General features: G+C 43.1%; 2 protein-coding genes across 3 annotated transcripts; one reads left to right on the forward strand and one right to left on the reverse strand.

Annotated features, from left to right (window-relative positions):
- Positions 1-2,263: 2,263 nt before the first annotated feature.
- Positions 2,264-27,378, reverse strand: LOC124062805 (lymphocyte-specific protein 1-like). Of its 2 annotated transcripts, none has more exons than XM_046395780.1 (14): positions 27,164-27,378; positions 20,260-20,400; positions 17,781-18,048; positions 17,228-17,364; positions 16,828-17,068; positions 15,708-15,827; positions 14,202-14,225; positions 14,000-14,101; positions 13,559-13,590; positions 12,956-13,037; positions 12,542-12,682; positions 12,133-12,231; positions 11,377-11,482; positions 2,264-2,611 (listed from the first exon to the last, which is right to left on the reverse strand). In XM_046395780.1, the coding sequence occupies exons 1-14, from the start codon at positions 27,220-27,222 to the stop codon at positions 2,586-2,588; spliced, it is 1,578 nt and encodes a 525-aa protein (XP_046251736.1). In that variant the 5' UTR covers positions 27,223-27,378; the 3' UTR covers positions 2,264-2,585. The 2 variants fall into 2 exon arrangements, with proteins under 2 accessions (XP_046251736.1, XP_046251745.1); XM_046395789.1 differs by having other exon boundaries at positions 14,060-14,101; positions 27,164-27,375.
- On the forward strand, positions 7,184-10,885 carry LOC124062797 (histone-lysine N-methyltransferase SETDB1-A-like). Its single transcript, XM_046395768.1, has one exon. The coding sequence runs from the start codon at positions 7,243-7,245 to the stop codon at positions 9,049-9,051; it is 1,809 nt and encodes a 602-aa protein (XP_046251724.1). The 5' UTR covers positions 7,184-7,242; the 3' UTR covers positions 9,052-10,885.
- Positions 27,379-27,728: the final 350 nt, after the last annotated feature.

Consider the following 27,728-nt stretch of genomic DNA (forward strand, 5'->3'; position numbering starts at 1 on the left):
AGAATCCTAAAGTGCCTGCCTTTTTGCAAATGAAGCTTATCACAGTTTTTGAAGGTCAGCCCTGGTTGATGTCAGGTAAAGGCTCATAATGCCCATTCTAGTCTGCTGAGCTAACAAGAACAACCACCTACCCTCAGGTGGAGGTGTCTGCCGACTGCCTGTAGGGGCTGCATCTCAGCCATCTCAGGTGGCCTGGAAACCCCCATCTGCCCCTGCAACATACACTGAAGGCAACAGTTTTATTTTTGGAGTGGCCACGGGCACTGTGGCTCGCTCCCTAAGGCTTCAGTTCAGTTCAGGATGAGTCGGCCATGTGGCACCTGAGCCGGGATTAACAAGCAGAGAGCAGTTTGTCCCGACAGCCGCTCGCCGAAGGTACTGTAAACCAGTCAAACTTAGTGTCTGTTGATTGACAAGCTGCTGGTACAGCAGGGTGGTCCTGACCCGTCATCCTGGTGCTAACCTGCAAATGGCGCATAGGATTTAATAGAAGCACGTGCACGATCTGAAATCTTAAACGCATGATGCATACATCTGTGATGTGCAGAGCTTGCAATGCAGATTTTACCATGTTTCTGCATACATCTAACGCAATAAGAGATGTGACCACGAGTCAGTCAGTAACAGAACCTGCACCCCAGTACGCTGATTATACATTTTTTCCTTTTCTTGGCCTTTCCAGTCACTTTGAGCTGTAAATAAATTGTCACTTTAGCAGCCTTCTTACTCTTAACTGTTTGCTTTGCAGCCTATCAAGCAAATCACGAGCAGCACCTATTTTCACTTCAGGTAAGTGTTGTTCATGATGTAGCAGTATGATGATTAACCAAGAGCTCGTCCTCCATTTTGTTTGATTGTATTCTTCAAAGCTAGATAGACTGAGGTCATGTCACAGTTTTATCACAACGCTAATCTTATACTTTCCTCATTTGAGCTGCACCAATGGAACCCTCCAACCCCAGGTGCCTTAAAAGGGGCACTTCTCATGTGTCAGATGGCATCTCTGTCACTATGACTGCAGGACTCACTTTGACAAGAGGGATTCATGTTATACATTTGCTCAAAACCAGGCAAACATCACAGAGTGTTCAAATTTAAAGAGACACGCCATCTATACTTAAAATAATTAACAAACAGAGGTGATTAAACTTGCAGAAAACATCTCATTGAGTGTAATTTTCTTGCTTAACCGAGACCAAACTGGTGCTAATGTGACATTAATGAAAATGTCATATTAGCAGTGAAAACCTCAGAAACGAGAGTCCAAGCTCCCGGTGGGAACAGCCTTGAGTGGATTTGGGTCTAGGATTGATTTGCAGCAGACTGAGGCTGTTTGTGTGAGTGCAGGACAGCAGGCAGCAGGTGCTCAGTGTCAGGATGTTTGCTCTTATTTCCCTCGGTCTAAAATTAGACCTTGGACCTTTTCTAGTGTCACCCAAAGATACTCTACTATTCAGACAGGAAAGGAACAATTCAGCTCATGTTGCCACTCAAGACCACCAAGTAAAAGTATATCATGTTGTAAACCAAACCGACCGTCGTAAATGTCAAATCTGAATATTATATTTTGAGATATTGCGTAAGCTTTTGTAGAATTTGTGGGGCAACATTTATCCCCCTCTGCAGCTTCAGTTTCTCCAATTTCCTGCCTAAACACTTCTTTGTCTAATATAATCTTGGGTGCCATGGAATATATGTTACATTTATGGTCAGCTAATTATGCTTTTGACCTTTGGCATTATCTTTTATTATTGTTTGCCTGAACTGTGAATGGCTGAAGAATTTGGACCCAGTTTACAGCTGCTCATGTTTTAAGTTTCTTTGGTTCTGAACATTAGCTAAATCCCCCCTCCCCTCCTTGTATGGACCTATTCACCCTCCTGTATGTGTCAGTCATCTTACTTTGGGTTTACTTTTATTTCCTGCAGAGGTCATTTTTAAATCCGACTGTCTCCTTGAGAGACTATTTTCATAAGTAGTTTGTCATCATTTCAAAGTAGCCTTGCCATAAGCAACAGCTTTACATGCCTTTCTATTTCCAATAGTGACGCTTCTTGTAGCCATGCAGCATCTTCAGGACCCAATTAAGGATTCTGAAACCTGCTAATGTGCCTGTTATCATGAGAGCTCATAGTTTTCAGTATTCTTGTCTCAGAGCCATTAGCATGAGTTAAATCAGTGCATTTGGTAAGCTGCTGAAAACAATATTCTGGGAGCACAGCAGAAGACGATGAGCTCACCTACACAGTAAATGACAAAGAAAGCAAAAACAGAAGCTTTTATTGGGGAGAAAAAACATCAGAAATTTGTTAAATTGAAGTTATTTTATTGTATTGAAAGATTTATTATCACTGAAATATTCTGAGATTATTGTTCAGTATAAACAGAGAAAAAGACTCAATATTAGCTTCACTACCTTTTGTAACAGTATACCAAAGTGTCACAGGAAATTTGTCATTACAACAGGATTTAAATACATTTCCAACCTAAAGCTTAGAATACAGAATATGATGAAGTGATAGTGGCTGGGTAGTGGCAAGATTTTTATATATATAATCCAAAATTCCAAAAGTCCAGCATGTGCTTCACAAATCTTCATAGAACTGTCCATCTGAAAAAAGAAAAATTAAATTAAAAATGATCGGCATTTAGACTTGTCATACAAACAGAATTAATGACTTAAATGAAACATCTATGATATGCAAAAATAAGCTTCTGTGATGTCTGGCATTAAAGGTGTATTTTCTAGCCCGGCTGTGTTTTGGAACAAAACATTTCCACCTGCTGATGATTATGAATGTCACACCATGCAGCTGGAATCTCATCAAAGTCCTTCTCTGACGTCTTCTTAATCCAGTTCCTATTATTAACAGGCTTATCACGGAGATGTGTAACCTCTTCATGAAACATTTCCTTGGCTCTTATTTTGAATTTTTAGGGAAACTTTGATTCATTAATATTAACTATAAATAATGTCAGAAGTTTTTTTCTTTTGTTATCGAGCAAATATAATGGAAAAAAAAACCTTAGACAGGCCTATTTTGAGGATTCATTTTCCTTGTTGTTTTTAAGAGTTTTGGCTAAATAGACTGCTGTGTCTCATCTGTCTTGCAGAAATCTAAAATGCTGATGGAAGTAAGCTACAGTAACGGGCTGGATCCTGACCTGTCCCAGCAGTATCCCCCACCCTTACTGCCAAAACCAGGCAAAGACAATGCAAGGCTTCAGAAACTCAAGAAGAAGCGAGCCAAGAAAAAAGGGAGCCTCTCTCAGACGCCCATCCCCTTTCGCTCTTGTTTATCGCCTGTAAATGAAGCAAGCACAGACCTCGAACACAGTGACCAGTCCAGCCCACCAAGAACACCAGATTCAGCCTACAATGCGGACTCTTCAGTGTCCAGTTTCCCCTTTGGCTCCCTCTATGATCACTCTGCATCTGCATTCCCTCATCCTCAGAGCAACCCCTACAGCCAAACAGGCAGCTTCCCCCCTCAGTCCTACATAGCTCAGATGAGGACTTCTGAAGAGCAGGTAGCTCCGTTGTATGAGTGCTCCTCTTTTTTATTCGATGATGTGACTCCTGTCATGATGCCCCCTTCAGCTTCACCACCCCCATCACCACTTGAGCAGGTTCCAGCTCCACCTCTTCCCTCTGCTTTCAATTTTAACATGACATCAAATTCCCATGGGTCAGTCACAACAACCCCTCCGGTCGCCGTGTCGCAGTCCAGCACCAAAATATCGACTCACAGCCTGACTCTATCCCCAGCTGCCCCCAACTGTGGCCCAGGCCTTGTACCTTCTCAGGTTACTGACCTACCTCCTGTTCCACTGCTGCTATCAGTTTCAAACAGTCAGACACAATCTTTCATTCCCAGCCAGAGGGAGACAAACACCAGCTCAAAGGACAAGCCTCAGAGTCAGGCATCATCTTGGACTGTCAGGGCTATCAGCAATGGCAACTTTGTTCCAAGCCAGATGCCCACTGAGATAACCGCCTCAAAAATATCACTCGTTGAAGCAGTGAAAGAGACAAAGCCTGACACAGCTCAAACCAGGATTTACACATCAAAGGCAACATTTTATGAGATCTCTAAACCTCCCTCCATGCTGGACCTCACAGTAATAAACCCAACCTCTGCCGTAGACAGAGAGAAAACTGCTGTATCAGAGACAAAGACTGATCAGAAACTATCTGTACTAAAGTCCCAATGTGGAAGACCTAAGACTCCCTCTTGCACACCAGCCCGAGTATCCACACCCTTTTTTGAAATTTCCAAACCTAACCCACTTTTGTTTGCTGCAAGTCCTGCTTTCAACTCCTCTCAAGATTTACAGACTCCTGCAATTCCTAACAAGGTTCCAAGACACAAATCAACAATTCAGACTAACAGTTTAAATAAATCTCCAGCTGCCCCAAAAGAACTGACGCTGACTGAGGTTAATCACATTACTCCAATCAAAAAGGCCAGCAATTACAAAGAAACAGAGATTCAAAATACACCAAGGAGTACAATAAATACTGAGCCGGACCCCAGAGAGAATGTGGCATCACGTTTAACTGCAACTGGCTCTACTGTGGTCAAATCAACATTAAGAGAACCACTCACCCCAAAACTACAAACAGACGTTTCTGAAAGTGAAGCTAAAGCTTTGCCAAAGGTTCCATCGTTTTTCTCCACTACGCCAAAGACTTCAAATCTAAACCCTACGCCAGGGATCTCTATGCAAGCACCAGAAAGTCCAAGCCCACAGTCATCTACTTATCATCACCCTGTGGCCGAGGCACGCAAGTCTTTGACGTCACTACTGGAGACTCAAATGTCGTTAGGGACTTCAAAGCCCAAGTCACGATCAATGTATTATGGGCTTACCCCAACCGAGTATGTTGCCTACGGTGGTATCAGGACTATCGCATCACATCACAGCACTGTACCCTCCAGGATTAATGAAACCTCTTCAAATAAAACCCAATCAGATGTAGCTGTAGATGGATCACATGTCCCAAAGTCTAATGCAACAGAAATACTCAATGGACACCAAGATCTTCCCTCTATGATGGAGGGTCCTGCTACTCACGTTTTACAACCTCTGTCAACTCTAAAGGATTCGAAAGGGATTGTCACGCATAACAAAGATGTGTTTGAGGAAAGTTGGTCTGAAGCTCACAGTATTGGAATACAATCCCATAAACCTTCTAGCATGGACACAGTAAAACCTGAGCTTCCCCTTGGCTTGGCACAGAAAACAATGCAACTGTCCACAAGTGACGTATCCACATCAAAAGCCTCATATTCTGAGGCTCCAGTACCAATACCTAAAGCAGGTGAGGTACACACACAAAGTTCAGCGCCAAATATGACTCCATGCTTGACTGATAGTAGTGGTCTGTCGGGTTCTTCCTCACCTTTAGTGAAAGTAGTTTTAAATGGAGAAGCACAACACAGTGCAAGATGCATAGATGTCATAGAGAAGGGCGGCAGTCCTGAGAAAATGCCTACAAAAGGAGAATCCAAGTTCACAAATGCAAAAGCAGCACAAACAGAGATAGCTCAGGTCCAGTCTTACCAAACCAATGGTCTCAATGTCCAACTCGCTGCCAGTCCTGTTAAAGACCCAGCTGATCCTAAAAACCTGGTTATTCAATCTCCTGCAACAGATTTAGCGCAGATATACACAGGGGTTGACACCACAAATGGTACATTCATCTTTGGAAAACAACAAGGCACCAAATTGGTTTCTGAATCACCGCTGCCCAGTCAAGTTACTACAGAAGCTAGTCTACACAAACCAAGGGAAGCGGTTAATCAAGCAAGTGGTGGGTGTACTCCTCCCAGTAAAATGATTATGAGAAACATTTTGCCTTCTGTGGCTGCTAATACAGAGCTTATCATCAACAAAACTAAAACTGTGCCCCAATTCCCAAATATATCCTCTGAAGAATCAGTTATCGCTACCACAGCATCCATTTTGCCACATGATCCTGTAACAGCATCTGTGTGTTCTGCACAGTACAGTATGTGTACAGTATCTGCAACTACGCAAAGCGCAGAAATCACAGAACAAATCAGCGTAGAACTTAAAAATCAAGAAAAAATTAAAGCAATAGAAAATAATATCCATTTCTCTGGAGAAGGTCTCTCTTTGAAATCTTCTCAAGCACTGAGTGTACCAAATACACCTGCTGTTAATACAAACTTGGGAAAACCTGCTGTGGAAACCAAACCACCTGATCTACCTGCCACTGTTACCAAACTACCCAGCATTTCAGATACTAAATTCCCTCTACATAAGGCATTTAGTGAGCTCCCAACGCTAAACAAAACTAGTGAAAATGTACATCCAAAGAGACAGCATAGCATAGGATCCAGTGACCAAGACAGAGCTGTTCAAGGAGCAGATTTCTACACAAATTCAGGCAGAGCTACTGTAGAGGGTGCACAAGCAAATGAAATCAGTACTAACAACCCTATGAAAGACACAGTACTGTTAAGCCAAGTTGATAGCCCACAACCCACCAATGGTAAAGTAGGTTTATCGATTGGGAAAACACCAACAGAGTATGTTCCCACTATGCCTTTTAGAGCAGAAAACATTCAGACAAACAGTGTTATTGAAATGAGACCAACTTCTAATGTTGCAAAAGATAACATGGTACTGAACACACCTAGCAGTGAACCCAAATTGTCCAATTCACCATCCATGGGATTGCTAGCTCTCAGAAAGACAGATGTGGTTTCACCTGGACAACCTGGTTGTGTGGTCGCTATTCAACATGGCATACCTGTTGATAGAACACAATCAAATAAACCCAATTTAGGCAGCAATGTTCACAGTATTTCTGCTGCAGGAGGCCCGAACAATCTTCTTAGAGAAGTTATTTTGCCTGTGATGACAGAACCTGCAGTGAGCATTACACCATCTTTTAATACAGTGCAGGTTGTCAAAACTACTGTGCCTTCTAGCCCTATCATGAGACATGTCATGCCAAAAAGCCCTCAGCTGAGAGCAAACCGACCTGGGAGTCAATCTGCAACAAAGCCAGTCACTGATGAAAGGCCTGTTTCTGAATCAGGTGCTCAAACAAGAATCCCCACAAACTCAAAAGCACCAAGTGCCAACCTTCTTGTTGAGCACAGGCCACCAGCATCACAAATTATTATTGAAACCACTACTGTAAAAGACCAATCCTTTAAGCCTTTGCTAAGTCCCCCTAGAAGAACTAAATATTCTGTAGCTTCTATGACTGAGACAACAACTTCCTCTTCTGGTTACATCATGGCTAACGTATCTAAAATCAGTGTAGAACAGCAAACCGTTACAAGGCCAAGTCAAATTACATCTGTAGATAACGTTCAAACCTCTGTGAATTCAGTGAGCTCTCAGACTGGAGTCAAACAGTTTAGGCAACCTGTCACTGAAATAAAGAAATCTACAGAAACTAGCATTAACACTGTAAATACTCAAACCATCTCATACACTGATTTAAATAACCACACGGCTACAAATATCTCCCCCTTTGCTGAGGCCACCAGAGAGGCTAAAGTCCTCCTCAACGCTCCTGCAGTAACAGTAAGAGCCTCTCCTCTGCCAGAGTCAAAAATACACAATACACCTGTTCAATCATATATTCCAACCTTGCCCCAGTCCTCTAACAGTTTCGGCTCTTTGAACCTAACTGCAGAAACAAAACCCTCGTCAGTTATTACGAAAAACGAAACAAAACCGCCTGTTAAACCTCTTCAAAATAATTCTCCTACTAGCAATATTCAGCCCTCTGCTAAGTTAATCAAAAACAATATCTCAAAACCAGAAATAAAACCAATCACAGGAAAGGACACACCAGTCCTGACAAACAGCACTGAGTTAGTACATTCCCAAACTCACAAGATAAAAACAAATCTAATGACGAATGCCAGTAAGGAAGGAAAACTCTCACCAATGAACACTGATGCTACTGCTCCAAATTGTTCTCCTGATCCTGTTTTAAGCAGTAAATCTGCTTTAAAAGCACAACCTCCCACTAAGCAGGTAGCATCAAGACCTTCCTCTGCCACTGTAGAAACAAAACCCTCAATTGTAAAAAACGATTCCTCAAAGTCTCCTCCCGATCCGATCCAGATTAGTTCACACACCAGTAATGTTCAGCCTTCGACAGAGCTACCAGTAGAGAACATTTCCCCTGCAAAGCCAGCAACAGATTCAGTCATGAAACCGTCCATAGTTAAAGCTGTGATTGACTCTGCCACTCCTGCCTCTCTGCCTCAGGCCTCAGTCTCAGTCAAAGCTCCATCCCCAAACAGAGGAACGTCACCATCATCTCAGCAAAAAATTGGACTCAAAGACAAGGATGTTCTGAGGACCAAAACTACGGCTGCACTGACAGAAGCCCCCGAAGTCGAACCCTCCACGAAGTCAGCGACATCAACTGCATCTTCAACTGACAACAAAGCTGTTTCAACAGAAAAATCCTCTTCATTGGCTTGGCCCAAGACAGGCCAAAAGTTGAAAGGCCTGAAAGGTAAACTCAGCGGATGGACACGGCTCAAGAAACACATGATCGTTGAGCCAGAGGAACCTCAGTTTCCGCAGCCCGAGGCCAAATCTCAGGTCGATTCCAGTGGCAGGAATGAGAAAACAGATCAAGATTGCAGTGATGAAACATCAGCAGACCAATGTGCCAATCAGGAAGTGGTTACAAAGAAAGAAGGCCCCAGGGCATTGAAGATGTGGGACGCCCTCCTCTTTCAGATGTTTTCTACCAAAGAGAGAATCATTAGCCAAATCAACACCACCAAAAAAGATTCAGACAAAAAGGCCTCTAAAGACAATCAAGCGGAGGTTCCCTCATTCGTCAATCGCCTGCCAATTTTACTGTACAGCCCTCGTTTTGATGCCAGGAAGCTTAAAGAGGCAGCAGAGAAGCCGCTCACAAAAATAGCAGCAGTGTTTGAAAGGGGGCTGATAAAACGCAAAGGTCCGGAAGACGAACACAAGGACTTCAACAGAAAAGCCAAAGGGTTTGGATCGACAAAAAGTACAGATATGTAAATCGAACTGATGGGAAAGTATGTGTCTGAAAACTGATGTGTGCAGTTTCGCTAATTTAACACAAAATACAAAAGATGCAATGATGGTCAGGTCAGCAAGGGAGAAAATGAATCATACGAAGAGAAGTTGTAATGAAAAATAATAAAAAAAAAATCTGAAAAATATTTGTGAATTTTTGGCAGAATAGCTAAAGTTAATTTTATAAATCTGGCCTGTAATGAGGAGGTTATTATTAATCTTGAGGGTAAAAGAGATCAAATGTGTCATCTACCTGAGTCAATATTGGAGCTTTGCCATGGTCTCTAAATTTCATCAAAAAGTAAAGAAAGTTTCACTAAAAGAAAATTGCTCTCCTGTACCAAATAAATACTTTTTAATATATTTTTTTGACATTTTCATCATTTAATCTAGTGCATAATTTAGCAGTTATGGGCTTAAAAGGTCAAAAATAATATAACAATAATAGAGATGTGGCATATTTGCACTTCATAAAATCACATCAGAAATGATAAGGCAAAGAAAGAAAGGAGTATTATATTATCTGAAAATGTACTTGGTTAGATTTTTGTTTGTTTTTTCCTTTGTGATGGGCCTAGATGTGGTGTTGAATGCATGTGCCGTAGAAACATTGATAGGTAAAAGACTGTTTCATTTGTGAAGCTCTACTTTTTTTCTATTTTTCTAAAGAAAGGCCTTTAGTGTACACCGCTGGTAGGCAGTTTTTAATCTCTGTGATAAATAGGGCTTTTACATTCCTGGAACAACAGGGCAGATGGTTTCTGAAAGAAGGAAATGAGAGAGAGAGATGAAGGCTGAAGGTCCAGGAGGAACAGATTTTGGTTTCTGCAAGTCAGCTGTGGATGGAAACGAAGCGGCTTTTTGATCAGGGCAGGAAACTACAGCGTCAGGGCCTGAGTGCACAAAACATTTTGTTTGGCAGGGCGATGAGGTACCTTGAACATGTAAAACTTTATACCTGCTAAACAATAGAGCGTATTAGCATTGTCACAATGAGGGTGTTAGCATGCTGGAGTTAGCATTTAGCTCACAGCGCTGTCGCGTACTGCTAGCACAGCTGTTGAGGCTTTGTCTTGTTTAAATTAGACTACACTGTCATGAAAGTCAGAATGTCTCCTCAGATGGGAAAATTAACATCAACATCAAAATTTACAGCAACATCAATGGTTTTCGGTATTATTTGAGACGGTCACATCAAACATTGCCCCAGAATAACTGGTGTTCTGTGAAAACGTTTGTGTTTGATCATTTTTACTGATACACACTAACTGAACTAAACTCTTCTGCCAAATGAGGAAACTATGAAAATAAATTTGAAAAGAAAAAAGGTTTTCAGTGAAACACACTAACAATATTCCCAGCCCGTGTGACAGATAAACTGAACTGTAATTTCCTGCCTTGTGTTGGGTTAATCCAGGACTTCAGAATAATATTACTGAGTGTGTAACCAGGAAGTAGACGTGAGAACCAATGAATGATTGATGATGATCATAATGATGATGATGATGATGATGTTTGCTGTAACAAGTCGGACTAAAGGAAAATTAAGTGAAAACAGATGTTAGAGGCTGATATTCACAGTTTTGAAAGATTTTGCTGCTGCTGTAGCAGATATAAGCATGTTGTTGTCCCCATATTGGATTTTAAAAATTGTTGTTTTCCCCAAGATGACCATCAAGATGTGGAATTTATTCTAGGTGAAGGACACTTTACCCCCATAAGCTAACCACAGCCTTATTTAGTACTGTACACTGATGCTCCTGTTTTTGTTTACTGTGTGATTATCAAAAATTCATAAAGTTGAATGTGAAATGCCCGTCTTGTATTTCTCATTTTTGTGGTTGGCATTCAGTATTTTTGAAACTGTCAACAAATCCAGTGGAATTACCAAAACCAAAAATGTGTTAGTCCATCTCTCAGTTCCTTCTCACGTAGTTTCCTCAAACAGCTGCTCACCGTAGTTTTACTTTAGTTTCTTCAAACATTTTTGGGACAATAAGAAAAATATGCAGTATCATATCCTGAGACTCATGAAGTAAATCTTCCTGTGAAAAACAAGTACATTTCACCAAACTTGATGACAAACAGATCTAATGTAATATATTATATTATATCTAACTTTAATTAATTTTTATTCACAGTAATAAACTTCACTCCTGTTTTGCATACTCCCCCTCCTCATAATAATAACAACAACAACAACAACAACAACAACAACAATAATAATAATAATAATACTAGACAAACAACTTCAACAGTTCATATTTAAAACATTGTTATTCCTTCCTGTTTGGTTGAGGGTTTTACCTGACTGGCAGTTTGCATCTTCACTGCAGCTGTTGTCCTCAGGAATCTTCTCGTACTTTCCGTGACCCGTCACCACAAATTTGTATCTTTTACCACTGGAGCTGTCCTGAAATATGGTTGATAAAACAGGACTTAGCACAGACACATTCACAGACATTCACAGACGTTCACGCTGTCGCCTCAGTCTGTGTGTCTCTGTGGATGGAGGACATATTGCAGCATCTGACTGTCCACATTCAGTGAAGAGCCTTCTCATCTGGATGCACCAGAAAAATGTTGACAGTACAAAGCTGTTTTTAACACATTAATGTCCACAGCAGAATTTTATAATTTCCTTTACAGGAACTAAGTGACCAGCATCCCCTATAAATTGTTCTTGTTTTAAACACCACCAGGTTTCATTGCATTCAAATACAAAAACACTCAGTTCACAGTCAGTCTGCACGGTGCTGCTGCAGCCACAAGAGGGCAGCCTTTCACTGAGTGTTCCTTTAGCCTGAGCTGGCGGTGGTTGCATGGAGCAGTGAGGAGCACAGAATAAAGTCATGAAACTAAATGGAAACAAATAAAGCTAAAGAAGTTATCAGACAGGCAGAGCGCTGAGGAGAAAAGTCAGTGTCAGGGTAAAATTTGTACTGCATTTCTCTCAGGATACTTTGTGAATGTTGGCAATTAAAGAGGCACACTGTAAGACCAGGAAGTAAGGAGACGAGCTTCACGCTGTTGTGGAAAATTCAGGGTTAAAATGGGACTCACTGCTGGTTTGGATGGCGAGCTGCACCGGTTCTCAGCTTCACTTCCTCTCACCCACTGATTGATGAGATCAGCCACACCGACTTTTAAACCATCTGCATCCTGACACGCACAAAAAGACATTTTTTTAACGTTACTCTGAAAAGTTCATTGCATCATCTGAACACCTGCAAACTGTAAAAGGTTTCCCGAAGTGTCGTGAACAGTTTAAAATCCAAACATTCCTGATGTTTAGGCTCAGCCGCTTTTGGTCAAGTTTGCATCTGTCACACATGCAAGACTTTAACTTATAGTAGAATATTTTTACAGTTGTGCTATTAGTACTTTTACCTGAGTAAATGATCTTCCACTACTCAGCACAGCACTGTTTTGTAAAAGCTTTAGATAAGTGGTTAAGATAAATTCATCTCACCTTGGATGGTGTGACCGAGGCAGCGTTTTGGCTCCAGGCTTCTCCGGCCTCGAACAGGTTCTTCTTGGAGGAGACGAGTTCGGTGGTACTCGTCAGGTCCGTCAGCGCCTGACTGCCCGTTCTGCCTTCCTTTGAGGCCAGCTGGGAAAAACACTGTGAGATTCAGAGCTGCATGTGGTTTCAAAGTACTCATTTACAAAGTCTAGCAACAAACTGCTTTGAAGCAACAACACCAACACACAAGTCACATGATGAATGGTCACCATTAATCCATGGGGAGAATTTAAGCAGCAGGACCTGATGATACATGAAGAATAAAAAGTACTTGGTGAAGTACTTTCAGGGTCTACCTTCTTACTGCCTTACAAAAGAAAAACAGCATCTGAAAAACTCGGGAGCTCAGTGGGTTTTTACCTCGAGCGCATGTGTGTACTGCTCCAGTTTCTTGTCAATCTTGGAAACAGCAGGTTGCAGCGTCTTCCTCATGTTGTTGGTGCTTTGGACAAACCAATAAATGTTCAGAGCAGTCTGACGAAACTGAAGGTTAAAACGTTTCTGCGAGCCGTGGATAAAACATGATCTTTTCCTGACCCTAATCAAGTGTTTTTCGTGCCTCAGTCCAACCACAGCTTGAGCTCAGCGTCACAACTTAAAATTGAACATTAAAATGTAAAGAAAAGTTTCCGCACATTAAACGTTATGTTTCAACATAATCGCTGGTTTGCAGAAACGTTCGGTGCCAACTGTTCTGTTGTAAATCAAAGTAGAGATGAGGCTGTTGCACAAGCACCATGTGTTTACTGCACACGACCTAAACTTACTCCGTTGCACAATTTTGACTTTTATTCCTTTATTTCCAAGAGGTGGAGCAGCACTGGAATACTGACAGAATCTCAACTTCATCTTCTGCAGATCCGACGCGTTTTAGCAGTCAGCGATGATAACTCTTTGGGTGCGTTAATACAACGCTCAGCCAGTCTGTCACATGTAGCTAACGGCACACAAACACACACTCACCTTTTCCTCAGAGACTCAGTTCTCTCTATGATCTGTGGAGAGAATAAAGACATAATATTAAGAAGTATTAACTCTGTGAAATGGCCAACAGTAACACAGACTTGTTATTAAAACAGACTGGAGTTCAGATTTAGTTTTAGGGTAGCAACAGTCTGACACAACCTCTTAAATGAGACATGGACAAAATTAAAGGTCAGACTTAATTTAGCTTTCCATCTGACAGCAGTAGTTTTATCACTTTGGGAGACATTTGGTAAATTTGTCCAAAGACTGATGAAGGAGGTTTGGTGTCTGTTTATCTCACATTTCAGAGAATAAGATAAATTTAGGCACAAGCACAAGTTGGTTCAATAAATAATGACACCAACTTAATAACTGCAAGCACGAGAGGGCAGATTTTTCTCAGCTTCCTTAAAGCGTCATAGAGTTGACCTGTTGCACCTTTAATCTTATGGCAGCTGCTGACCTTTGACCCCGACACCCGTCTGCTGCAGCACTCACCGTGCATTTCCCGTCTGCTGAGACTCTGCTGCTCACTTCATCCTGTAAAGAAACACGGCGTGCTGAGATACAGACCACTGCAGGCTGGATAAATAATAAGTTACTCCTGCTTCAAACACAAAGTACAAACGGTCAGACTTACTGGGTAAAACTGAATGAGAAGTTTCTGGTGGAACAGCAGCGAGCGTGAAAAGAGACAAAACATAATACACACAAAATACGTTTAACATCAGCGGTTCATCACATTAACGTAGGAGCTTTAGAGACAACCAAGACAATCAGATTTTAGAAAACTGTGAACTCTCAGTGATCCCCCAAAAAGTCCCTCAGGACTCTGCAGCCCGTGTTCTGACTCAGACTAAGAGGCGAGACCACATTTCACCTGTGCTGGCCTCTCTACATTGGCTTCCAGTAAAATTTAGAGTAGAATTTAAGATCCTCCTCCTAACCTATAAAGCCATGCATGGTCTGGCACCATCATATATCACTGATCTCATTGAACCACATCAGCCCTCCAGGGTGCTGCGTTCCTTAGATTCAGATTTACTGGTAATACCACAAATCTCCAAATGTAGATATGAAGCCAGGGCCTTCAGGTATCAAGCTCCTCTTCTGTGGAACCAATTACCAGCCTCAGTTCAGCTCAGCTCCATGTTTAAGAGTAGACTCAAAACCCTCCTTTTTGACAAAGCCTGTAGTTAGGACTGTTCAGACTCCGCTTGGGCCAACCCCCAGTTATGCTGCTATAGGTTTAGATTGCTGAGGGAGATCCTGAGACACTGAGCTTTCAGAGCAGGAGGACTCACTCATCATGTCCTATCACCTGTACAGCACTAACTCGTCCTCTCCCCCGGAGCTCTTGTGTCCCATCTTATCTCAGCACTTCAGGAGCATGTTGCTGGATCCAGAATCTCCTACCCCACCCTCCTGAGGCCTGGTACCGCTGCTGGATCCTGAGCCCTGAAGGCCGTCTACACTGAGTCTGGTTCTGCTCGAGGTTTCTGTTGTTGTCTGCCTGTTAAAAGGAAGTCTTTCCTCGCCACTGCTGACTCAGTGTGGGGTTTGGCCCTGGGACCTGTTTCTTTCTGATTCTCTTGTTCTTTTTGAATGTGTTGTTGACACACCTGTAAAGTGTCTTGAGATGACTCTGTTATGAATTGGCACTTTAAGTTGAATTGAATCTGCTGCATCCCCCCGACCCTCCGACTGTGTCAAAGCTGTGTTTCTGCTGAAATCAATTTACATTGCCAAAGCAAATGTGAAATAAAAACAGAAACTGTTGTGAAACAGAAAGCCGCTTAAGGCAGCTTTGTGATTCGTCATGCTGGGTTTTATAAATGAAACCAACTTGTCTGAAATGTAGTTTTAGAGGAAAATGTGACAGTTTTTCTGAAATTCAACTGAGCACTGCGCAACAGGGAAAAACAGATCAGGACTCTGAGCTTCGTCTGCATCAGCTGGTTATTTTCTGGTTTCCCATTCAGCAGCTGAAAGTCAGGTCTGTCCGTCCGTCTGAAACTGCCAGTCCAACACACACACTCCTGTTCACCGGACTTACTGATGTTCAAAAGTGAAACATGGCACATTTCAGTTCCATCTGGATCTCTAAAACTTGATTTCACAGGCCACCTTTGGTTCAGTGAGATACCTTGAATGTGGGGCTCATGGGACCGTAGCAGTTTAACGACTCGTCGCCTCTGCTGCTGCCGCAAAGAGAGCGAGTGGATCTCCTGCTGGCCTCCTCGCTGCTCCTGTCCTCCTCTGACCTCTAAAACACCAACACAGATGTTACCATTTCGTAAGGAGAACCTGATCAATAGTAAAAGGAAAATAGTCTTACTGTGTTAAAAAGTATAATCTCACAAACAGTCCTCTTGCTCCCTCATCTGTTTCTAAAAATAGTGGAAAAACTTGTTCACGCTGCTCACCCATGCTGTGTTATTTGGTGGCAAAAGGCTAATGAAACATTGGCGAACCACCGGTGGGTGAAGGAGGAATTTGTTACAACATCTGACATCATCGCTGCTTTCGTCAGTCTCATTTCTACACCCCGCGAGCCAAAGCCGCATTCTTTCACTTTATAGCATTCAGGTTTGAAGCCAAATTCTGTGAGAGCTCTAATAAGCGTGCATGTGTTTGATTAAACGTTTTATGAAACACTGAGAGAAGCAAGACATGTGTGCCGTTATGTCAGCACAGTCCTGAAACGCAGTGTAGCAGAAGTACTTTACTTTAAGACATGAAAGATTTCTGTTCGAGACTCTTCATCGTGTTAAAGAGTTGGACATAGCCAGAGACGTATGTTTTAGAGGTCCAGTCAACAAGGTTAAAATGTAAAATTCGTCCCGACAGGGCGTGATGACATGTGGACATGATGAATCCTGAGTTTAGGTGGCGTAGACCAGGTCCTGAATTCAAAGTAACGGCGGCTGTTGTTAGGCCTGTATGGCAATGACAGTGAAGATGGGGAACAATATGAACACTGAAATATTATGACTGGAAGGCGACTCAAACCTCAAAACTGCTTAAGAAGCTACCACCACGTTAGCCTGTTAGCTGTAAATTCTCTTGTCGTGGACTTAAGTGTTGATCAGGAAAAGGTTTTGAATATCCGCAGCAGGTTTCATGACCATGTGAGATGATGGTCAGCAAAATGGCAAACCAGCTGAACACGTTTATTTCTTCTCATTACTGGGGAGGAAAATAATACTCATACCCATAATGGTGGCAGCAGAGGTGGTGGTGGTAGTAATAGAAAGAAAGCCAACCTTGTCTGACACCTCCTCCTCCTCATGCTCCTCCTCCTTGTGCCTCTCGTCCCTCCTGAGGTGGAGGTCTTCCTTGTTTTCATGTGTGAAGCTCAATTTGTCTTCCTCCTCCTCCTCCTCATCTCTGGAGCTCTGTCGGGTTTCTGTTGACCTCCAGTCTGTCTGCAGAGCAACCTGCAGCTCCTCCTTGTCCTTACGATCCTCCTGCTCCACCCGCCCATCCACCCTGGGGGCCGCTCCACTGCAGAGGAGATGATTTCACTGGTTAATAAAGTAGAAAAGAGCATGTTCACATCCAACGACACCACTGACTTTACCAAGAGGAAAACCAAACAGTTATTAAAAGATGGTGCTCAAAAAAAAAAAAAAAAAAGAGGACGACAGAAACATGGCCTCAAACCGTGGCCTCATCGTCCCGGCAACCAGGTAGGACGTCCTGTCAGCTGGTTGACCCGTGGCGTGTTGCAGCCTGGCGTCCTGTGGCAGGAAGACTGTTGAGCTGTATGACGCCCTGACTTCCTTTCTGTTGCTGGTCAACTAAAAGGAAGCAAAAGGAAAGCAGGTTGATAGCATGATAATATGCAGTAAATACTAATACTGTGCAGTAAAAATATTACCTAAAGTGACAGAAACCATTTTTGGGGAAAAATCAATTTGATGTGTACTTTGAGTTTTTAATTTGTCCCATGGAGGAGGGAGGGGCTTATGAGCTGTACTGCAGCCAGCCACCAGGGGGCGATGCAGATGTTCATGTTTTTACTTTTTTAAAATTTAAATATGCCAATCTAAATTGTGTTGTAACGTCATCTGGAAACCACGTGAGAAAAAGGTTATTGATTCAGCACGACGTGATGAGACTGTGCTGAACGTCGCCCACAGCAATGCAGACTCATCTGGTTTTTGTAAAGCAGCTGCACCTGAAAGGCCCCCTGTTGATCTGTTAGGTGGTGTACCTTCTCTGCAGGTCTCGGTGAAGCTTCCTGGGACCGAATGCTTCGTTCTGGCTCGCATTCCTCCTGCTCCTGCTGCTCTTCATCCTCCTGCTGTTTCTCCTCTTCAGGCTCCAGTTTCCACTGTGGTGTTGAAGGCCTCTGCACTGTGGCCCTGCAGTCATCCTGCACCTCCTGCTCGTTGCGATGCTCCAGCCTGTGAGTCCAGTCGCTGAAGCCCTCGTCCTCCTCCAGAACCAAGCAGCAGCTGGGCTTCAGATCCGCGTCCAACCTGAGGAGCAAGCAGAGAACCTTTAAGTGACCTGACTGACTGATGAGAGACGAAGTCAAGCTATCGGCTGGAAGTTTTATTTTGAAGGAATGCAGATGTGATATAACCTGAGGGTTCGATCTTAGGTCTTCTGTTTACATGGTTAGAGATACAAACATTTTCAGTGAAATCCTGCTCTTCTTTTACAGATTTGAATGTGAATGTTTTTATCGTTTATAGTTAGTATCTGTTGTTGTATCCCCCGCCGGTACAAGTTTTGTCCCATTGCTGGTTTCTGCTTGTGTTGTTTGAACCTTTTGGGCTCATAATGTACAGTTTTCTTATTTTCTACTTTTTCTATGTATTCTTCTATTATATTTGTTTTCCTGTGGATGATTTCATGGACTGAGTGTATTAGATCTGGCCTCCTCTTTTACCGTATTTCCCTTTAAGTGTTTCCTTATCATAGAAGCTTCCTTTGTGGCGTACCGGTCAGTCTAATCCAGCTCAGCTCTGAGTGGACTCAGTCATCACCACCTGAGTGATGAATGTGTTTGTGTGTCCATGTTGTATTTCTGGTTGGTGACGGTTATTGGACAATGTCTCTGCTGGATCAAAGCGCTGCTCTGATAAATTTAATTTGCTGGAGGGCAGATCTTTTGTCAGACTCACGCTTGCATTGTTTGCCCACTTCCTCCATCCTGTTTGCCCAAATGCGCCGCACACTAAAGATCTGTGGTGACGCCGAGGACGTGGTCGTCTTTTGTCTGCTTGAAAAGGTCTAAAAGAGCAGAATCTAATAAATACTGCAGTGCTGCCTGTTGTGTCTCCTGTTACTCCACATGCTTTTGTTTCCAGGTGTCTCTGATGTGCACCCACGGGTTTCAAACATGGCTGAGTGTTGAGCCAGGCAGCAGGTGGCAGACACAGGAGTCATGGAAACAGTACACAAAGAGGTGCTGCGACCTGCTGATCAGCTGGTCAGCTCGCATCTGCACACTGGAGCGCATCAGCACGAACAAAACACCCAAAACCTGATGTTTAAAAGTTAGCGCTGTGTGTGTGTGTTGTAGCCTTCACTTAATCCACACTGACAGGGGAAATGCACATGCACTGATGGACTAGCTAAACTAAGCTAGATACGCCATCAGTGCTGTCACAAACACCTTTTATCCAGAAGCAGATGCGCACTTCCTTCTGCATGATGCTACGGAAAGAAAATAGTTCCTACAAGAAACTGCTCACAGCAAGATCTGCGGATTATCATGAGTAACAAGGTCATCATTTCTGGAAAGACAGATTGCTGCTGAGTTTTACAAATGTATTTTTGGTTTTTTTTGGTGCTTTGAGAACCACAAGTGACTGTCATCTCGTTCCATTATATTTATCCATTATATTCTCTAAGCTGATGCCTCCAAAACTCTGCAGTTCTCACCAAAACTATCTACCTAATGGATAAACAGCACTGCAGGGAAGAAAATATGTCATTTTGATTTTGGGCTGAACTGTCCCTTTAAATGTCACCTTTACCTGACTGATCATAGAACGGAAAGAATAATATCATTAGAGATAAATAAGATGTAAATTTGCAGGCAGGATGAACCACTGAACGGTGCAGTATGGCCTGACTGAAATGCATTTCACTCCACGGGACTGTGAATGAGTCTGCTCAGCAGCTCACGGTCTCAGGTGATGAGGATGTTTCCCCTGTCATCAGCACGGCAGGTAATGAATACGCACCTGGAAACATCAAGGACAATTTAACATCCAATCTGCGACGTTAACACGAACAAATGATTTGTCCCACATCCAAAATTCAAAATGTGGAGATCTCCACCAGGTTATCATCTCACCACGCTGACGTTCACCCACGTGCAAATTTTTAAAAAATGCGCTACAGAACTATTTCCTGGTTGTATATGCGTGTTTGTGTAACCGACTGCATATATTATTACTATTATACTTTATAATAGAGTGAATACTTTTCTTAGTGATGCTGAGGTACTGTAGGACTTTCTGAATGAGTGCTGGAACTCAGTTTCCCAGAAGCAACACCCGGCTCGTACTCACTTGGTGACACACATCTCACACACCTGGACGCTGCCCAGTTCAGCCACAGACTGACCTGCTGGAGCAGTTAGTGGACTTCAGGTGACCTCAGCGGTGGTGACGAGGAAGCTGGACAGCCTGTAGAGGAGGAGTAAAATGTGTTTTGCTGTTTGTTCTACTCACTCTGTGTTGTGCACCACCTCGTTCTGTCGGGGAGGCTCCGGCCAGGAAGAGCTCCCTTCTCCTCTCTCCTTCTCCCTGCTCCTCCTCCTTCGCTCCCGCTCCACCTCCTCAGCATCCTCCTGGCTCCTCTGGGCCGTCACCCTGAAACCAGCATGGACACCAACATGCTGTCACACTCTCCCTGAACACTGAACTCTGAGCTCATTTAAAACCCATAGCCAGCCAGTTAACGTCTTAGTTCTCCTTATTAGCAGTCATCAAATAACAACAACAACTAAGATTAATTGTCATGTTCACTCTCATCTGCCTTGCTGTCAAAGTACTACATAGTCGGAGTTTCGCCCCCATTGTTTAATGCCACCTAACTAAAGTCCTGTTTCCAGGATAACTGAAATGTTCACTTGCACTTCGACTCTTTACCTGCTGCCATTTTCTCTTGACTTCTCGACTGGTAGCGAACGCGTTCCACACCTCCTGACAAGCTGCTCTTTGTGGAATGCAGCAAAACTTGAAAACCCCTTTCTTCTTTCTCCTGTTATCAAACACAGCAACTCCATCCTATCGAGATATTTCGGTGTTACTTTCTCTTCACAGATCTGCAGAGCTGATGAAGTGAACCAGAGGAGAAGGAGCAGACACTGGTTGTCCTTCAGACTGCAGAGATTGTTTTTCATCAGAGAAAGTGAAATGGCAAGACAAGAAAATCAACTGAACCGAGAAAAGTTCAGCTGTTCGATCTGTCCGGATCTACTGAAGGATCCGGTGATGATTCCCTGTGGACACAACTACTGCGTGGACTGTATTAAAGTCCACAAAGTCCACTCATCCAGCATCAACATCCGTCTTCTGAGATACTCTGAGGATGTGACGGCTGCTGTGTCAGAGCTCAGAGACAAACTGCAGGACTTTCTGAATGAAATATGGACACACATCTCACTGACAGATGTTTTACTGTCAGAACCTCAGCCCAAAACCAGAGCTGTCACCCGGACAGAATCACCGAGTGCTGCCAGGTCCTGAGCAGAGACGTTGTGACCGGGAGGTGGAGTGGAGAGGAGGAGGAGCTTGTGTTGCAGTCGCATACAAGAACATCAGCAGAGCAGGAAGATTCGGTTACAGTGACAAGTCTTGGTTGTTGTATTGCAACAAAAACAGTTAGAACTTCTGGTACAACAGTATCAGGACTGGTGGGAGGTCCTCGGTGATCCAGAGCGGTAGTGTACTTGGATCACAGTGTAGGTATTCTGTCTTTGGATCCATGACTCTTCTCCAGAGTCCAGACCACATTCACTCAGCCTCTCCACGCTGGACAAACTCAAATAGACAGGATGCACTTCAAGGAAGGTTCAGGTGTTCAGCTCTTCTTCCCTGCGCTGAGATCAGTCAAACATTACGGACGGCACTTTGACGTCCTCTTCTGTGTTTCTGTCTTTTTTTGTCTTCATGACATCATCAAAATACACATCTGGTATCTGTGGACATTTTTTTTGCTTGTTTGTTGTTTGTTGATTTCACCAATGTTAGGATGAGTTTGCAATGACCTGCCCACCAGCAGATAACTGGTTTCAATGGGATCAGAAAGGTCAAGTTTGTCCTCCATAAGTCAGTGATGAAATTGACTTCTTCGCCTGTTTGATGCTTCCTGCTGACTTGAGGAGAGATGCTGAGTACATTAGACGTGCTCGGTTCTCCGTCCTTCGCCTCCCTGCTTCAGGGGTCAACCCCAGAGGCTCCAGCTAAGCTGCATAGCTGTAAGTATGTGGACTCCAGAACACAACACCCACGTGTGATTACTGAGCATGTTGTTCCAAAACCATGGGCTTTGATCTGCTGCTGTAACAGCCTCCGCTCTTCTGATTTCAGGCTTTCACCAGATGTTCTTTCTGCTTCAGCATTAAGGAGGTCCAGCTCTGATGTTGGGTGATGGAGTCGGGCTCACGGTTGGTGCTCCACTTCATCCCAAAGGTGCTGGATGGGGTTGAGTTTTTCCACACCTGACAAGAGAATTTCTTGACTTGGCTTTGGAGCCAAACTGAAGCTGGAAGCACATTATTGTCTAAAGTCTTACTAAGATGTAGAGAGATACTGTATACGCTGAGTGTTACCTGCTCCACCAGCCACGCTCGCGCTCAGTTACACATTGTTCACATTTCCTGTTTATTACGTTTCTGCTACAACAGTGGAAGGTATCCATGGAAAACTCTGTGTGTGTGTGTGTGTGTGTGTGTGTGTGTGTGTGTTAGGATTTTTGTCAGGTAAGTGCAGATTAAAATCATAGGGAAAAACTAACTGGTGATGTGCTTCACAGAAAGCTCATTCAGTTCCTGCGTCTGATTGGCTCCAGTTTCCAGAGGGCGGGACTTGATAACAATAACTCTTTTTATTGTCCGAGCACATCTGGTGGAGCTCGAGCCAGCTGCTGTGCTGTTTCACTTAATTTCAATCTCTGGAGAGAAACAAAGAGGGAGAGAGGGAGGAGGTGAAGAGCGAGAGAGAGAGAGAGAGACTGGAAGCCAGACCTTCATCTCATCACACTAATGGAGGTCTGGACAAAACCTTGTCCAAACAATGGAGCAACAAGATCTGAAATATTCTTTCAGATACTTGATTGGATGGAAATTTCTGGAGAGCACCTGTTGTTGGACTTTGACTTGTTATAAACACGCTTTCTGAAGCATGATGTCATCGGTTTTAAAGGATAATTAGTTTAGAACCATAGTGATGTTGTCCTCAAAGTAACTGCTGAGATCTCATAGAATGCATTGTCATCGCTAAACATGTCCGACCCAACAGGAAACGGGACAGACATGCATCGCTTGCACTAAATATTAGGGTTATGTCAGCTTTAACCTGTTGGACTTAACGTTTCAGTTTGACCTAAAGGTCAGAATAAACGTTGTTGTTCATTCCTAACAACCATGTTGATGTATTATGTTTCAGTTTTTATGCTGTAACAACAGCGTGTGAGATTTGGGCACAAAAAACCCTCTTGGTTAGTGTTAGGATAAAATAACATTTTGGCTTAAAATACCTGATTTTGTTTCCACAAATTCTGCTGGAAAATGTCCAGACAGTTACTGGTTTTGTTGGTTGAAGTGGTCTGAAACACCCGTCGCACCACCATCCCCTCCTCCTTCCAGAGAGAAATTATTATTGACGCTTCAGGTTCACGTTTATCGGATAATAACTTTTTATTTCTCTGATTCCCTGCTTTCCTCTCTCTCTCTCTCTCTCTCTCTCTCTCTCTCTCTCTCTCTCCATTCACCGTCTAGCTCACTTGACCATGGCTGCTTCATCAAGCCTGGAAGAAGGTCACAAACCGCCACCAAATAGTCTGCGAATTCGCCGCATGATCCAGATGTCAGAGAGTTCTCTCTTGGCCAACGCTACTCTCTTCTACCAACTTTCATGAAAATCAGGCTGTTGGCAAACCAACCAACCGGACAACCGGACCTGCTTGGTGGAGGTAATAAAGCGGTTTAGGTAATATAGCAGAATGATGAGCATATTTACCACCTTTTTAGTTGTCTTAATAATGGAGTTGTTCAATTTGTTAGATTTTACTATTTAAAGTATTATTCATGCGTGCTTCTGAGGTGCTTCCAAACTTTACAGAAAGATAAAATGAGGTTCCATCAGTCAGACAATCTAATGGATGTCTTCCAAAGTTACGTCTCTTTTAGTAAGACAGTCGCTTGTTGTGTTCAATTTTATTAACTCATACTGCTGTGGTCTGAAATTAACAAAGTAGATCTGAGGACTGGTAAAGAAAATCTGCTGGTAAACAGAGATTGTGAATTTAGTCCCAAAACTGCAGCGGAAAGCCTGGCCGAAGCCTCAAGCTCTTTGGTTCTCATTAAAGAAAAGCATAAAACTTGCAGACCGTTCGTCTTCGTGCTGGCCAGTTGCGTGTGAATTCAGCGCACACGCCTTCACCAGAAGTTATGATTAATATTCCCACAATGTCTTCCCCTCAGTTCATCAAACATTTGGCTGCAGGGAATCGACACATGAAGAAAACAAGTCTTTATAGTGCAAAAACTAAATTCAGATATGAAAAGCTGATGCAAACGTCGCTGGCTGTGGCTGCTGGTGAGGACTCTGGCCACGCTGTGAGTCAAACATGCTGCGGTCATTATTATGTGGGAGAGTGACCTACATAAGACCACTCTCACCAGAGATGGAGTCAGTCGCTGCAAGTCCATCTGATGTGTGACAGGATTGTTTGCTGGCCTCCCGAGGCGGGACAGTTTTTGGGGTGAAATGAGTCGACTGGGGATGAGGTTTGATTGTCTGGATCTCATCAATGCTGTCTGAACTGCAGTGAGGGGAAGCATTATGAAACCGTTAAAGGACCACATTGATGGCATTTGCATGTTTAAGAGTTTTAGCCAATAACTACAAATCACATGTATTTTATTTCCTACCCTGAACAGAATCACAGCATCTATCATCTTGTTAATGACGTATTTTCTTATGTAGGAATTTGGTGCACAAAAGAAAATAAGTGTAGTATACAGTGAAGTATTAAAATGAGGAAACGTCTTCAACAGGCCAGTCAACAGGAACTGTTCCTGCACGTTTGTGTGAACCTCAGACACGTTAAGTTCATATGATTCATACGTATCATATCGGCATTTGTACAAGACTGACATCACATTCAGATCTGACTTTATCATCAGTACGAGGACGGGGTGGTGGTGGAGAGAAACTCAGGCGAGACGACTGCCAAACGAGAGACTCCTGAAGACGTTTTGAAACCTAAAATTTAAACCTGTCAAACTCTGAGTTTTAACGTATCCCTGGTGTGCAGAAATACAGAACATTCATTCTGCCAGTTGGGAAATAAAAATGTCATAAAAATGTTGATACTAGACCTTTCAGAAAAAGTGATTTGATGAAATGTTATTCAACAACAAATTTCCTCCTCCTTGTGACTCTAGCGGCGCAGATAAACAAAGATATTCTCTAAACATAATCCAAGCAGTGATCGTGTGTGACACCACAACTTAATGGGGAAAACACTTTAGTAACGCACATACAGGTTTGTGTCTATCTTATGGGACTTTGCAAAGATCTCAGTAATGACAGATGACACGTCACCTCCGCATCTGAAGTCAACGAGTCACTGCTCTCCGTCAAAAGTTATTATGGGAAGCGACGGGACTCACTAACTGAAGCAGATGTTGCACGTCTGCTCCTCTTTATTCACGCACTGACTGCTGTTACAAGGCGGTCTGTACTTCCAGGTATCTTCAGGGTCTGCTGGGACATTTAACATGATGCTGCGAAGCATAAATTTGAAGCGAGCAAATTATGGAGGAAATCCGTCTGATACGAATCACTTTTTCCACCATTTACACAATGAGGCAATGGAGGCCTGGGGAACGGCAGGAGCAGGAGGGGGTTCAGGAGTCAGCCAGATGATGTCATGGCCATTAAGGAAGTTACAGCCATAAAAGAAGCCATTGAACTCAGAGCTTCAGTGTCATTTTCACTGAGGTCACGCAGCAACGTTCCACCGATCACTGAGGAAACGAGAAGCTCACTAACAACAAGCAGCAGTAGCCAGGAGAGGCACACAAACAGAAAACAACACAAGACATGAGGCTCCTGTGCCTGTTCAGACAAACACCACAGAGCGACTCAAGAGGCCAAACGGAGAGCTGAGCCGCAACAGGACACAAAGGAGGACCAAACCTGTCCTCTTTCTTTGTTTTGTCTCATTTCAGAGATTCAGAAACAGCAAAACACGACGCCATGGCTGTCACGTCATCAGTCATCTTGTTTTAGTGACTGGTGATCAGGTTGGATGCTGACGAGATTTGTGTTATTCTTCGCTGATGTTGGTTCACCGTGTCTGCTTTCTTAGCATAATGTTCTGCATATTTGAGAGGGAACGTGTGACGCAGAGCAGATTAACTAAAGGGACAAAAGAGTTAAAGCTGCACTTGTGAAAAATAAAAAGAACAACTTTTCTGAGAAGAGTTGATTTCCCAGAAAATCCAAAAGCAAACCTGGCATAAGGTTTTTCCTCTTGATGTCATCACAGGAGACAGAAAATTAAAATTCACTCCTCTGCTAAAACAAACTCGTTAATCTCTCCTCAGTGAAGTCATTTTCACCACTGCAGTCGTGACACACGTGAAAAGAAATGAACAGAAACTGACTGAGTTTATTCTGCACTGTGAACATGAACTGATTTCCTCTGTGGTTTGCTCCAGTCATGGAATATTACTGTAATACTATTACACTATTAGCATTCATTCAGAGGTCTGCCTTCACTAAAAGTATCAACAATACTCTCCATTACAAAGTCTTGATAGGTAGATGGATATAATGGTATGCTTACTATTATCATTATTATTATTATTATTATGATATGTTATTTTTGTATTTTGTATGGTGCACAGGAGAGAGAAGAAATCCAGAGTCAAATTCCTCGTATGGTCAAAGCTGATTCTGATGTTTTTATCAGAAAAATGTTGCTAAAGAATCAAAAGAAAACATTTTTGTTTTGCAGAAGGGCCCCCAAAAATGACATCTGAGCATCAATCTGGTAGAAGAAAAGGTTCATTTAAATGTTTTCTACACTGTTGGGTGTCTGGAATGCAAGTATTACCTGTCAACAGCAGAGCAGAATATTTAAGTAAAGTAAAAATACTACATATACACACAAATACTACATAACTGAGTGAATGTAGAAACTTTCCAGCACCGTTTGACAAATGTTTCAATTTTAACATGACTGCGTGAAAGCTGTAAACTCACATTCTGCTCTGTTCCTCACAGTTTAGCGAATTTCAAGACGTTTCTTTGTTTTTTCATGCGAAGTCAAAAGAAACAACAAACACCTGGTGATCACCAGGTGATCACCAGGTGTTGTAAGCGATTTCTCTCTCACCTGATGAGGTTCTGCAGGACTTGTCTGCTGGAGCTTTTTCTTCTGATGGACTCTGACATGGTGGACTGGGCGGCTCCTGCTCTGTGGTCCTGGTTCTGGTCTTCCTGTAGCCTGTGGTCCTGGTTCTGGTTCTGGTCTGGAGGCTTAGCTCTTCCCTGCTGCTGCTCTCTGGTTCTTCTTCTTCTCGTCCGTCTCTCTGTGTCTCATGCTGGCCTCTCTCTCTCTCTCCCTCTCTCTCTCTCTCTCCCTCTCCCTCTCTCTCTCCCTCCACCTCCGTCCCTCCCTGTTCGGTTGTAGCTCTCTCCTCCCTCCATGTGGTTTTCATTGAAGCGTTTTGACCCCCCACCCCACCCGAATGGGGGTCATGTGACTCTCCCAGGAGGAGAAGTAAGATGATATCATAACAGGGGATCAGTGATAATATTTTATGCATGTCTGTTGTGAATATTCATGTTGTGAGTGGAGCGTCACACTGAGAGGCCATGAGGGCGTTTGTTTACATTTTATTATGACAGGAAGAATACATTTGAGCCGCTGCACTCTAAAAACGCAGCAGTGAGCGTGA

The sequence above is a fragment of the Scatophagus argus genome, chromosome 1, assembly GCF_020382885.2.
Source record: "Scatophagus argus isolate fScaArg1 chromosome 1, fScaArg1.pri, whole genome shotgun sequence".
In the NCBI taxonomy this organism is placed as follows: domain Eukaryota; kingdom Metazoa; phylum Chordata; class Actinopteri; family Scatophagidae; genus Scatophagus; species Scatophagus argus.